Source organism: Rhea pennata, chromosome 23, assembly GCF_028389875.1.
Source record: "Rhea pennata isolate bPtePen1 chromosome 23, bPtePen1.pri, whole genome shotgun sequence".
Taxonomy (NCBI): domain Eukaryota; kingdom Metazoa; phylum Chordata; class Aves; order Rheiformes; family Rheidae; genus Rhea; species Rhea pennata.
This window is the reverse complement of record NC_084685.1, coordinates 4,558,239-4,570,629: the sequence shown is the minus strand read 5'-3', so window position 1 is coordinate 4,570,629 and position 12,391 is coordinate 4,558,239. Positions and strand designations below refer to the sequence as shown.

Sequence of the window (12,391 nt, the reverse complement as noted above, 5' to 3'; positions counted from 1 at the left end):
GCAGAAAGAGATATACACCTATACATACGTACGCAGGAACGTGCGGCTGGGCAGAGCCGGCCGGGCGGTCGCGAGCTGCCGGCGGCCGTTTGCTTTGCTGGGGTTCACCCCGCTTCCCAGCCCGAAGGGGAGGCCGCGTCGATCCTCGCGCGCCTGCCGAAACCGCTCCAAGTCGGTACCGTTAAAAACGGGGCGTCCGTCGTTCGCCACGACTAACCCCGTCCTCCATCCAGCGGTTGAGAGCGGCTGTGACACCCGATCGGCGACGGGGGCTGCGGCGTTAGAGGAAGCGTTTGCTCGGGCAGGATAAAACTGCAAGACGTGGCAGAGCTGCATCAAGCTGTTAACGAATTAACTTCAGCTTCCCCGTAGGCGGCTTGATTATTCGATTCAGCGTTCCTGGGGTAGCAACAAGGCTAAATTTCTCCTCTGCTTTCTCTTGTGCCGGTCCTTTCGTGCCGCGGGCCGGGCTCCCAGCTCCCCAGGGAGGTAAGGCCCCTGGTGAGCCCCGGGCACGGCCGGGCGCCGAGCGGCGGTCTCCAGCGGGGATCGCTCCGAGCCGAGAAGCACCGGGAAAGAGGAAATCGGCGATCTGGGATCTCCCGCCACTGCCCCGGGTGCCTCGGTTTCCCTTCTCGTGCTGAGCAATCCCGGATGCTGAACCTCAGCTTTGCAAGCCCCCGCAGGGATTCATCCCACCAGGCGGGGATTTATCCCAAATTCTGCACCGGGGATTTCCATTTCTGCACCGGGCAAGTGAGGGGCCGCGCGGCCGCGGCGGCTGGAGACGCTCGAAGGGACGCGGTGCCGAGCGAGATGGCTTTTCCTCGGGGACGGACGGGCTCTCGGGAGGCCAGGCGGGTTGCTCATGTGCTCCACTGGCGCTTTTTTTTTTTTTTTTTTTTTTTTTAATAAAAGCTCTAAATGGGCAATTTTGCCCCATTTTGTCCTTGCAGAAAAGCAATCGCTTTGGGCCGCGACGTCTGCAGGCAGCCCGAGAGCGCTGCGGAAAGGTAGGGCTCAGGAGGAGAGGTAATGTCCTTTATTAGCCTAAATTGATGCGGCTGGAAAAAACCAGAGACGCAAGCCGGCCCCTCGTCTGAGCCCCAGGTGCACCCGGCCGCGCGCCTGCTTCCTCCGGCAGCATCAATTTGTCCAATAAAAGCCATTACCGCTGCCCGCGAGCCTCGGCTCTCGCGGGCGGCAGGAAGGCGAAGGCGCTGCTGGCGGCTCCTGCTCGGGGCCGGCGATCCGGGGAGCGGGAGCCGCCGGGTCTCGTTCGGCCCCGCGCGCGGCGGCCGCCGCGCCGCAGAGCTCCCCGGCCGGCAGCTCCCGGCGGGGGAAACCGGCCCCTCGAGCGGCTTCCTCGGAAAGACGTCAGGTCGAGCCGGAGCAGCGCCGAGCGCGGAGGCTTTCGCGGCGCGGACGGAGCCGACGCGGCTCCGGCCCCCGGCTGCAGGTTACGACACGACGGGCGCTTTCTTTTAATCGCTTCGCAGTTTGCAATCGGGGCATCAAAGGCTTCGCCGCCGGCGACGCGTTCGGAGACGGCCGGGCGTCCCGGCTCCACGCACCCGTGCTGGTTCTGGCTCGAGTCCTTTCCCCTCGTCGCTCTGCGAGTCCTGATTCGCCACCGTCCCAGGGAGGGGAAAAAAAAGGTCTTTGCAATCGCTTGCTTTCAGTCTGAACGAAGAAAGCGGCGTTACGGAGCGGTCCCCGTGCCACCGCCCCCCGCGCTGGCCCTGCTAGAGCTCTGTGGTGGTGACCTGAGTCACTTCGGAGTGCAGGTCATCCCCTCTCCGGCCCCGGCAGCCCCGCTGGTGGCTTTCCACGCCTAGTCATGCCGGCTTGTTGAGGGCTTCGGACGGGGTGCAGGTGGAGACCTGCTCCCGCGTAGTGTTTCTGGCTCGGGAGAAGCTGTTCTGTTCCATCCGAGCCCGGAAAGGCAGGCAAAACTCTCGGAAACACCTCTTGAAATTTTCATCCAGGAAAGCGTAAAGGACGGGGTTGAGGCTGCTGTTGGTGTATCCCAAAGCAATGCAGAAATGCAAGCTGGCCACCACGTAGGGGTTCTTCTTGTCTATGTCCACCAAGGTCCAGACAATGACGAAGATGTGGATTGGTGTCCAGCAGATGATGAAGGCCGCCACAACCACCAGCACCATGCGTGTGATGCGTCGCAGGTTGCGGTCTTTCTCCTTGGAGCCTGAGAGGAGGCGGACGCTCTTCAAGCGAAGGATCATGAGCCCGTAGCAGATGGTGATGACCAAGATGGGGACCATGAAGGCAAAAATGAAGACACAGATCTTGGTCACGGTATCCCAGTAGATGGGAGGATCAGGAAACTGGAGCGTGCATAGCACCATGCCATCTGCAGGAGAGAAGATGATCAAAGAGGGATTAAAACAGAGAGAATACGAGGAAGCGCTCTTAAAAGAACACTGTGATGACTTTCATGTGGCAGGACCTGCTTACAGCCCCATGCAGGGGTGCTCACCACTGAACTCCAAACATGGTCCAGCACCAGGTGGCTTTGGTTTGCCTAGAGGGTCAGGTCAAGGCATCGCCTCTAGGATGGACAGCTGGGGACCCTTTCCCAGAAGCCACTTGCCTTTTGACTTTGTGACAGCCATGACCATGATGGGCACCCCGATGATGGAGGAGAGCACCCAGATGCACACATTGATGATCTTGGCCTTGGCAGGCGTGCGGAAATCCAGGGCCTTGACCGGGTGGCATACGGCGATGTAGCGGTCCACGCTCATCATGGTGAGGGTGAAGATGCTGGTGAACATGTTGTAGTAGTCGATGGAGAGCACAATTTTGCAGAGCAGCTCCCCGAAGGGCCAAGTTTCCATCAGGTACTTGGCACTCTGGAAGGGCAGCGTGCTGGTGGCCAGCGCGTCTGCCAGGGCCAGGTTGAAGATGTAGATGTTGGTAGCAGTTTTCATCTTGGTGTACCTGAGCGGTGGCAGAGAGGGGAGCTGTTACACGCAGTCGGGGGCCGGCTCACCACGGCCTGAGCACGTGTGTCCACGCTCATCGTGGTGAGTGGGTCACATTCACACACGCGCTGGGAGTGCTCTGCTGAGCTGCGACCCTGCTCCGGAGCCTGTAGAATACATCTCAGCCCTTCTCAAGGCCATAATCCATTACCTGAGCAGGGAGGTGTTTTTCACTCCTGCAGCTGCCTTTACTTATTGTTCAAAAGAAATCTGAAGAGATTTTCAGAGAAGTCTCTTTTTCCAATTAAATTGATTTACTCCATTTCCCTGAATCAGTTGCACAATGCCCTTTACCTCCCCGAAACTGCCTTTATCTGATTTTCCACCCAGTAAATCGTGATTATCTAGCTTGCTTCCCTATCGAGTTTACTTGCAGAAATTGGATCGATTAGCCCCGGAAGCAGGCCATCTGGAAGTAGCACAATTAGCCAGACGGGAGCCTTTTGGGGAAGCCTGGCTGGCAAGGCAAAGCCCAGCCTGGGAAGGAGAAATGAGGAGCCCCGATCCCTGCTGCTGAGCGCCGGAGCCACTGAAACCTCCTTCTTCCCTTTGCCCGAGGCAATCCACACCGGACATGGTGTCCAACCTGCTAGGCGCAGCCAGCCCAGCTAGCCTGTTTGGGTCCCCCCCCCCCAAAAAAAGGAGCACTTTTTGCAAAACAAAAGCACCTCTTTGAAATTGCAATAAACCTCCCACTTTGTCCTCAGCTTGGATTCCTATCTTGGGGGCGTTTGAAGGGAATCTGCATCTTGCAGGTTCTGGCAAAACCAAGATCCCTAAATCACCCGCCTGAGTTTTACAGCCAGAGACCTACGGAGCTGGGAGAGTCATGGGATGGGAATAGTTTTTTGGAAGGTGTTCTGCTATATATGTATATATATATATATGGTGGTTTTTTTTTTTTTTTTTTTTTTTTTTTTTTTTTGCTCTTGGCCCATCCCTGCTGCTGCTGGGTGAGGGGTCCCTGTTCCTCCCCAAGGAGAGCACATTGGGGTCAAGCCGGGCTGGCCCAGCAGCAGCCCCCCTAGACGGTTTGCTGAGCTCTGGTTTACCTCCTTCCCGCGCCTCCCCGTCCAGCGAGTCCCACTGCCCCCAGCGTCCTGGGCAGCCCCGAGCTTTGCACGCACCCTAATGAATTAACAGGAGCGTCAGCTGGAGCACGAACATCTCTTTGCACGGATAAACCTGTTGGTGTTATCCCCGGGGCCGGCGACAAGCCGTTCAGCCCTAGACGGTGGCGGCTGATCGCGTTGTGGGTGCCCCGAGGTGAGTCCAGCCCCGTGCGCAGGGAGGGGGGTGGGATTAATTCGGTCTTTACTGGATGAAAATATATCGACCTCAGCTCCTGGGTTGTGTGCGTTGGGGTTGTGCCCCCCATCTCGGAGGGTTATCGCTCCGCCAGGCGGCTGGAGACCGTGTTGCTGCGGGAAGGAGGCTCCCCGGCTCGATGAGGCTTTGCTCTCGCGCGGTGCCGACGCCATCCCGCTCCGAGCAGCACCCTGGGCCTTGACTTCACCCTTCGCTTTGCCCCGGCTGCTCGGAGGGGTCGGGTCTCGCCAGGGCCCGGCCAGCGGGACCTGGTGCCGCGGAGACCCTGCCGGCAGGGGCTGGCAAATGGGCTCAAACACATCTTTTAGAAAACTTTTGTTCTGTGTTAAACCAAAAACTTCAGATTTTCTGTTATTTTCAGGTTTCTAGCTCCCCTAGATTAAAATTAGTCATTTTGGGTAGAATTTGCAATTCTTTAATCTTTGCTCCCCCCCCCCCCCGGTGCTGGGAGTAAAGTGGAAAAATCGGTGATTCAGGCCGTGCTCCGCCAGGCGAAACCGGCAGTGCTGGGTAAGCGTTTCCGCGCCCCGCTGCCAGATGTGCCGGGACGCGGACGGAGGCGCTGGGCAAAGGCGAGAGCAGCAATGGGGGGGGGGGATTTGGCCCCCGGGTCTGAGGGTTTGGGGTTGTTCTCAAGGGCTGCTCAGGGCCCGGCCCAGCAGGAGGGAGCTGGGCTCCCGGGCAGGATTTCGCCATCGCTGCCTCACCTCTCGGGCCGGGACCCATCAGCTGTCTGAGCCTCTCCAGAAGGCCACATCGCTTGGAAAAATAAATGAGTGGGAAAGAAAAGCAGCTGCGAAACTCCTGGGGCTGCTAAAAGCCGCCGCTTTGGGCTTAAGGAGTCTGGCTAGCGAACCCCGGGCACGGCAAAGGGTTCCCGTTCCACAACGCGGCCGGCGAGGGGGCCCGGCGGGGGCCGGAGGGGGTGACGTGCTCTGCAAGGACATCGGGCTGCTGCTCAGCTCCGGCTAGTAGCAAAGCCTGAGCTTGCAGCTGCAAAAACTGTTTCCAGGGGTATTTTTAAAAGCGCCTGACAACGCAGCAGTAATTGGAGCGGCGACCGCCGCCGGAGCTGCCGGCCGTGCTGCTGCCGGGGCTCCGGGGCAGGCAGGCGCTGCCTCTGGGTTTTTCCTATATTTTGGCTGCTCTGGGCACGGGGCGGTTGGGGTTTTGGCCGTGCTTGGCTGTGCGTGCGCTGCCCGGCGGCTCCCGGGGCTGGCGGTGCCCGCCGGGAGCGCTCAGCCGAGGGCACAGGCGCCGCGCTCCGGCTCTTGCCCTCTCCCCAGCACGCACGCGCCGCTCGGAGCCGCCGGTCTCTGCAGCATCCTTAACGCACCGCGTCCCCCAGGGTCCCTGAGCCTCGGGGGGAGGACGCGCTGCATCGGCACTCGCGGGCTGCCACGTGCTCCGCCGCGGGTCCCCGGGGTGCGGGGGGTGTCCCCGGAGGCACCGGGCGAACAGCCCCCGCCCGGCTCCCCGGCGGAGAGCTCCGGGTTGGAGCTGTGCCTCCAGCCCTGCTTTCCAGCGCTGCCCTGCGCGGATGCGGCTCTCTCCCGGGGAAGTCTGCCTGGGCGCAGGCTGAACTCCGCCGACGGGCAGCAGCTCCACTCGTGCAGCGAGTCGCACCGTCCTCATACCCCCGCAGCGGAGAGCAGAGAGGCAGCGAAGGGCTCTGAGCCTTCCCGGCTTCAGCTTCGGGAGATCATGTCCCCGGCATGCTTAGAGGCTGCCGCCGGCTTTCGGGAGCCCGGCATGGGCAGGGGGTGAGAGCGAGGGGTCCCCTCCACAAGCGTGCGCCTGCGAAGCCCCCCCCCCGGGCTCGCTCACGTCACACGCGAAGGCACACGGTTGGCTTGGTGGTGTGTTTGCACGCGCGCGCGCACGCACCCCCCTCCCCGCCATGGCAGGGGCTCGGAGTGGAGCCGATCGTTCCTGCCTGAGGAGGTGAGAATGGCTGAAACGGGGGGGGGGGGGGGGGGGGGGGGGGGGCAGCAGGGTTTGCCCCAAATCGCCCCCCCGGCTTGTTGCAGCAGCGGTCCGACCACGGCCCTCGTCGGAAGCGGCTAATCCCGACCCCCGCGGGAGCCGCCAGCCTTGGCGGGACTTGCCCGTGTTATCCCCAATAACCCCTCTTCCCCGGCAGGATAAACCTGGATCTCCTGGCCAGGGGCATCTGGGATTGCGCTTCCCACCGAAATCCCAGCTCGCCGTGCTTCGCGCTCCGGCCCCGAGAGCTTTCGGGTGAAATTCCCAGGGGCTTTGGCTCCGGGTGCCGGACTCCCAAAGGTGCCTGGATGCCCCTCCCCAATCCAGGCACCCCCAAGGAGGCTGCTGACGGAGCTGCCCCAGCGCCTCCGGGATCTGGTTTCTGCCACCCACCGGAGCAGCCGGTACCTCGTGCCAGGGTAGGGGGACGAGGGACGGCCCCGGGGCCACCGCGCCGTGTCCCCGGCCGAGCCGCAAGCTGGGGCCGGGCTGCGCCGGTTCCTGCTCTTTGTTAGGGAAAAGCCGGAGTCGGCGGCTGCAGGGGAGCTGCTGCCTGACCGCGAGCTCTCGCCAGAGCCGCAAATCCCACGGGATTCGGTAATTCGCAGTCGGAGACCATCAGGTCCTGGTGACAGAGCGGCACATGCCGCAGTCGCCCCGTCGGGACCTCTCCGGGTCGGACCCTTGGAAGCGGTGGCTCGGAAGCCTCTGGGCTAACAGAGCATCTATTAACAGAGCATCTATTAACGGAGCCTCTATTAACGGAGCCTCTATTAACGGTGGCTGCTGCTCACGGCTGGGTTTAGCGCTCGGGCGCCGCGGCGCAGAGCATCCCGGCTGCAGCGATTCCCGCCAGCCCGGACCCTCCGGCTTCTCCAGGCGGCGGCACCAGCGGCTGCCCGTCCCCGGCTCGCGCCGCGCCGCGGGAGCCGCCGCGTTTCGGGCCGTGCGAGCACCCGGGTCCCTCTTGCCGGCGCCCACCCACCCGCGCTGCCTCATGCAATGTGGTTTTTTTTTCTTTTTCCTGCGGTTTTAGCCTCAAGCAGACACGCAGCTTTTCCTCTCACCCAGACGGCCCCCCGGCACGTGTGTGTGCTCCCGCGCACGCCGTTCACACGCATGTCCCCTCTCCCCTCCATGCACACCCAGCTCAGGGCTACCTGTGCGGTGGATTAACCCCCCTCCCCGCTCACGAGCGCCGGGGGCACACCCACCCTCGGTCTCGCACACGGTGCACGCTCACCCCCGGTGCACACTCACTCCTGCTGCTGTCTCGCCCATGGTTCACACTCACTCCTGCTGCACGCTCGCTCCCACCACTGTCTTGCAGCTGGTGCACACCCACCCCCGTGCACACTCAGCCGGGCACACACCTGCTCCTGCTGCTGCCTCGCACGCGATGCACGCTCGCTCCTGGTGCACGCTCACCCCTACCCCTGCTCTTAGCCCAATTCCCGCCCCCCCCCCATGCTCTCGCGCCCTCCCGGGTGCCAAGGCGCGGCGAGCGGCGACGGCGGGCCCGGCGCGGCGCGGCCCGCTCTCACCTCACTATGCCGTACATGACGAGGACGTTGCCCAGGAGCCCCACGACGCACACCACGGAGTAGAGCGCGGTGATGACGATGGCGATGAGGATGGAGGTGGCGTTCTTGGCCCGGTACGGCGCCGTGTCGTTGGCGCTCTGGTTGGGGAAGGCGGCCCAGGCGGTGCCGTTGGCCCCCCCGGGCAGCTCCATGGCTCTGCGGGCGGCCGCGGTGCCCGCACGCCGCCGGCGCGGGTCGCAGCGCGCATCCGAGCGCCGCGGGTTCGAGCCCCGCCGCCGCCGCCGTCGCCGCCTCCTCGCACCCGGGCGGCCGATGGGGATTTCTTATAAAACCTGGCGTGTCCCGGCGAGCCACGTGGGGCCGGGGGGGCCGGGCCCGGCCCGCCTTCCCCCACCCCCGGTCGCCGCCTGCCTCCCCCCCACCCCGCCGCCGCCGCCAGCCGGACCTGCCTCCCCCCCCCCCCCCAACACGGCGAGTCCCTACCCGCAACCCGCCCCCTCGGCTTCCTGCCTCCCCCCGCCATCCCTGCCGCCTTCCTTCCCTGCCTCCCCCGACCCCCTCCCTCGCCCCCATCCTTGCGCTCCCCCCACCTCGGTGCCTGTCTCTCCTCTGTCCTTGCTGCCCCCCGCCCCCCCTCCCAGCCGCGGTCCCCGCATGCCCAAGCCCGGGCCATGCCTGCCCCCTTCCTTGCCTGCCTTCCTGCTCCCCCTATCCCTACCTGTCCCCCCCGCATCCCCCCCACCCCCGGCCGGCAAGCGCTGCAGGAGGCAGCCCCAGGCACCTGGGAGGAGAGAGGTGCCGGGGGCGGGGGGGTAGGGGGGAGAATCCATGTAATCGGGACCAGGGCAGATTGCAGAGCTTTGGGGGTTTGCTTCTTCGGAGGAAGATGGGGGGGGTGCAAAGAGCCCTCTGTCCCCAAAGCAAGGCCAGGCTGCCCTGGTCCCACTGCACGGGGGAGCCCGCAGCTGCTGGGGCTTGTTCTGGGGGCAGAGGGACCCCAGCACTACAGAGGGATGAGCAGGGACTGCTCCCACCTTGGGAGGGGGGATTGGGAGATGCTCTGGGGTGGGAGATTTGGGAGGCTGCTGCGGGGGAGGGAGATTTGAGGGAGATGCTACGGGGGGGGGGGGGGGGGGGGGACAGGTGCCCAGGATGGAGCTGGGCTTGGCCAGGGAAGATGCTGCTGTTGCCAGTTCGGGTGCCCCTGGCTCACGAGCGAACAGGGTACCTAAAGGCCTGGTGCTGCTGGCAGCTGGGTTCGGCTTTGGAGATGGGGGGTTTGAGTCTGCGCAGTGCTCTGCAAGCGTAAAAGTCCTGTATTGTCAGAGGCATCCAGATATCTCAGCAAGAGCCTCGTGAAAGTGCCCAGGAGGGAATAGTTCTTCACTCCTCCAACAGTCTGGATGGGAAACAGGTCCTCGGACTACTGAGAAGGCAAAATATATGTTGGTTATCGAGCGAGCTCTTGGTGGGAGAGCGATGCTGGCTGTGCGCTGAAGGCCTGGTGCGGGTGGACATGGGAGCTGGGAGTTAGGTGCACACAGGCAGTTTTAACGCGCTCTTTGCCTTCGCTTTGGGGTCCTGGTCTTTGCAACCTCGCAGTGGGGTTTGGGGTATTGAATTCTCCCAAAAAGGGAAAAACCTCTCCAGCAGGCAGAGAGGAAGGATTTGGGGCTGAGAAAGCAGGAGCTCGCCTGGAGTGGCAGCCGGCCCGTTGCCCGGCGAGGCAGAGATGAGGCTGCAGGCTGCTGCCTGTCTCGCGACGGTTCCCCCTCGCAGAGCCCCCGGGAGCTGGAGCTGGGGAGCTGCTGGGTTTGCTGGAACCGCGGCGCTGGTGCGCAGCCCCGGCTGGAGCTGAGCATCGCAGAAGGCGTACTCTCGGCTCAGCTTTTACATTGCTGATTTTTTTTTTTTTTTTTAAGCTGGAATGTTAAAAATAAACCCAACGGATGCATCAAACAAATCGAAAATCTTTAAAGGGCTTTGCTGTTTGTCTGCCCGGGCTCTGCTCAGCTTGCTGAGCGCCGCGGCGCGTGAGCATGCCGGGCCGCTGCCAAAGGCGCCTCTGAAAGGGGGGAAACTGAGGCAGGGAGGGCACCTGCGAGGAGACGCCTCCCTGAACGGCCGGGAATCCCCATGAGCAGCTTTTCTCCCCACCCTGACGCTCGGTCTCCCTCTATTTCCCCCGCCGGGTTCAGAGCGAAGACCCTGGTCCTGGGCAGCGGGTCCTCTCTGTGAGCCCCCGTGTTTTCTCCCCAGACAGCGCCGCGAAGCTGCTTCTCCCGGCACCTCCAAACAGCCCCTGCCATTCCCGCCGGAGAAGTTAAATCGAATCGATGCGGAGCGAGCGATTTCCGAGGCCGCAGGGGAACGGCTGGGTGAGATTCGACGTCGCTGGGCCGCGCGGCAGGAATTTACGGCCCTGGCAGCTAGCGGCCGCGACTTGATTTAGTTAGAGGCTGCAAACTTGACAACGCGCATTTCACCAGGGGAAGACCCTCTTCCCCGCAGGAATTTATCGTTTTTAATTAAAATAGCCATAAAAAAATGTCACGCGGGGACTGCGAGTCTGCTCTGGCTCCAGCCAAAATCTGTGGGAATCTCTGAATGTTAATGCAAAGGAAAGATAACGGGAACTGATTTCTCTCCCGAGGCTTTCCCAGCTCTCAGAAACGCTGAACGACGATGGGTTTTTCTCCGTGTAATTTTTTCTCTCTGTCCTGCCTGCGTTCAGGCCTCGCCCCGGGGACGGCGGTGGGGCTCAGCACCTGGCCAGGACTGGGGCTCTCCCGAAATCTGCCCCGCGCTTTCCCTGCTTCTCCGCTCGCCCTCGACGGCAGCGTTTGGCGGTGCAACGCGCCGGTTCAGTAGTGGAGCGCGGCGGCGCCGGTCGCTGAGCTCAAAGGGAGGGGGAAAAAAAAAAAAAAAACTCCTTGTAGTAGCAAATTAATAAAAACCCTCAACAAATCCAGAATGCCAGAAGTCAAAAGCAGATGCTGGGTGGAAAGTTTCCTGTTTCAGCGGCACCCTGCCAAGAGAGGGACTTTGCTGCACCAGATTTGCTCTTTGTAGCAAATGCAGCTCCTCCTGCAGGGAGGGAAAAAAAAACGTGGCACCGGCAAGAGCCCACCAGCCCCGGTCCCTTCCGCCTGGCGAAGCCGTTGCTGGGTCTGCGGGCAAGGAGGAGAGGAAGGACCCGGGAGGAGAGGGGCCGAACGGGTTACGAACGGGCAGCCGTGCGCTGCATCCCGGCGCGCCCTGGCGCATCCCGGCGCCGGTGTCCCAGCGGGAAAACACCCAAGGGTTTGGGGATGGAAGATGGAGATTTGCCTGATTGCAGAAAAAGAAGGGGGGGAAAAAAAAAGCACTTCTGGGAAGGGCGTCCCCCGCCTCTGTCCGAGGGGACCCAGACGGTGGCGACCCCGTGCCGTGTTTTTTGGGGCGACGGCCGTCTGCGGGAGCCGAGGGGGTTGGCACAGCTCCCCGCCGGCCCGGGCGCGCCGGGGCTCGAACTGGCGGCATCGATCGCGCTGATTGAATAACAGCGATTAAATAAGTATCGAATGAGTAAGCCGAGCGATTTAATAAACGGCCGCCCTGAGCGGGTCTCGTCCGGGGGGACCGAGCGGGGAAAGGAGCGGCGGTTCCCGCGGGGCGCTGCCGTCCCGGGTGGCTCTCGGCTGGCAGAAGCAGCCCCCGAGCGCTGGCTGCCTCCTCTCAGCCAGCTCCCACCGCCCGCAAGGGGCGCGGGGACGGCGGGCGGAGGGCGAAGCGCTGCCCGTTCCCGCGCGCTCTCGGCTCGCCGGGAGGAAGAACCCAGCCCCGCAACTCAGCTGCCCGCTGCCCGGCCCTGCGGCAGCGTCGCGGGCAGCGCCGGCTCTCGGCGCCGCGGCCCGAAGGCGGAGGGTGGCGGGGGACCTCTCCGCAGGCGCGGGCGGAGGAGCTTTGGGTGCTGCCGGGAGCTGTGATCCGTTTGGAGGGGTGGCAGGGAGGAGACGGGGGGTAAGAACCCGTTGCAAAACCCGAGCTCCCCGGCTCGTTCAATATTTCCCGCAGCTTCAAAGGCATCTTTGCTCGTGCCCTCCTTCCCCCTCCTCGCCAGCCGGGAGAACCTGAGACAGCGGATTAGGGAAGGCACAAAAATCCCCCCCTCTTTCCCCTGGCCCGAGCAGCCAGTGCCTTGCGGGAACGGTGCAGCCTTCCTCCCTGCCACCCCCGCTCTTCCTCCGTCCTCGGCGCTGGCGGGAGCCAGCGGGACGCGAGCCGGGGCCAGAGACGACCAGGGCTCTGGGACCCCCGTCTTGACCGTGTGGCAGGACCGGGGCCGGTGCAGCACCTGGCGTCAGCAGCGACCCCGCCGGGCGCATCGGCAGGCTGGATTTATTCCTCTATTTTATTTTATTTTATTTTATTTTGCAGAAGCCTTTTAGTGCGGAAATCCTGCAGGTTTCAGCTGGCTTGTCCCCAGGGGGTGGTTGGCCAGCCCAACCTGTGGTTCAATAATGAATAATAATAAGGAGAAACTGA

At 63.0% G+C, this 12,391-nt stretch overlaps 1 protein-coding gene across 2 annotated transcripts; it reads right to left on the bottom strand.

Moving 5' to 3' along the window:
- Positions 1–1,743: 1,743 nt before the first annotated feature.
- Positions 1,744–7,911, bottom strand: OPRD1 (opioid receptor delta 1). 2 transcript variants are annotated; one of them, XM_062594021.1, is made up of 3 exons: positions 7,880–7,911; positions 2,612–2,961; positions 1,744–2,371 (listed from the first exon to the last, which is right to left on the bottom strand). In XM_062594021.1, coding segments are annotated over exons 1-3 (885 nt in total). In that variant the 5' UTR covers positions 7,882–7,911; the 3' UTR covers positions 1,744–1,838. The 2 variants fall into 2 exon arrangements, with proteins under 2 accessions (XP_062450005.1, XP_062450004.1); XM_062594020.1 differs by having other exon boundaries at positions 7,865–7,896.
- Between the last annotated feature and the right edge of the window lie 4,480 nt (positions 7,912–12,391).

What these genes read in the sequence shown, in the direction of transcription:
- OPRD1 (XM_062594020.1), bottom strand. An exon ending in GGCTGTCACAAAGTCAAAAG is followed by an intron (nt 2,372 to 2,611) that starts GCAAGTGGCTTC and finishes TCTCTCCTGCAG; the next exon opens with ATGGCATGGTGCTATGCACG.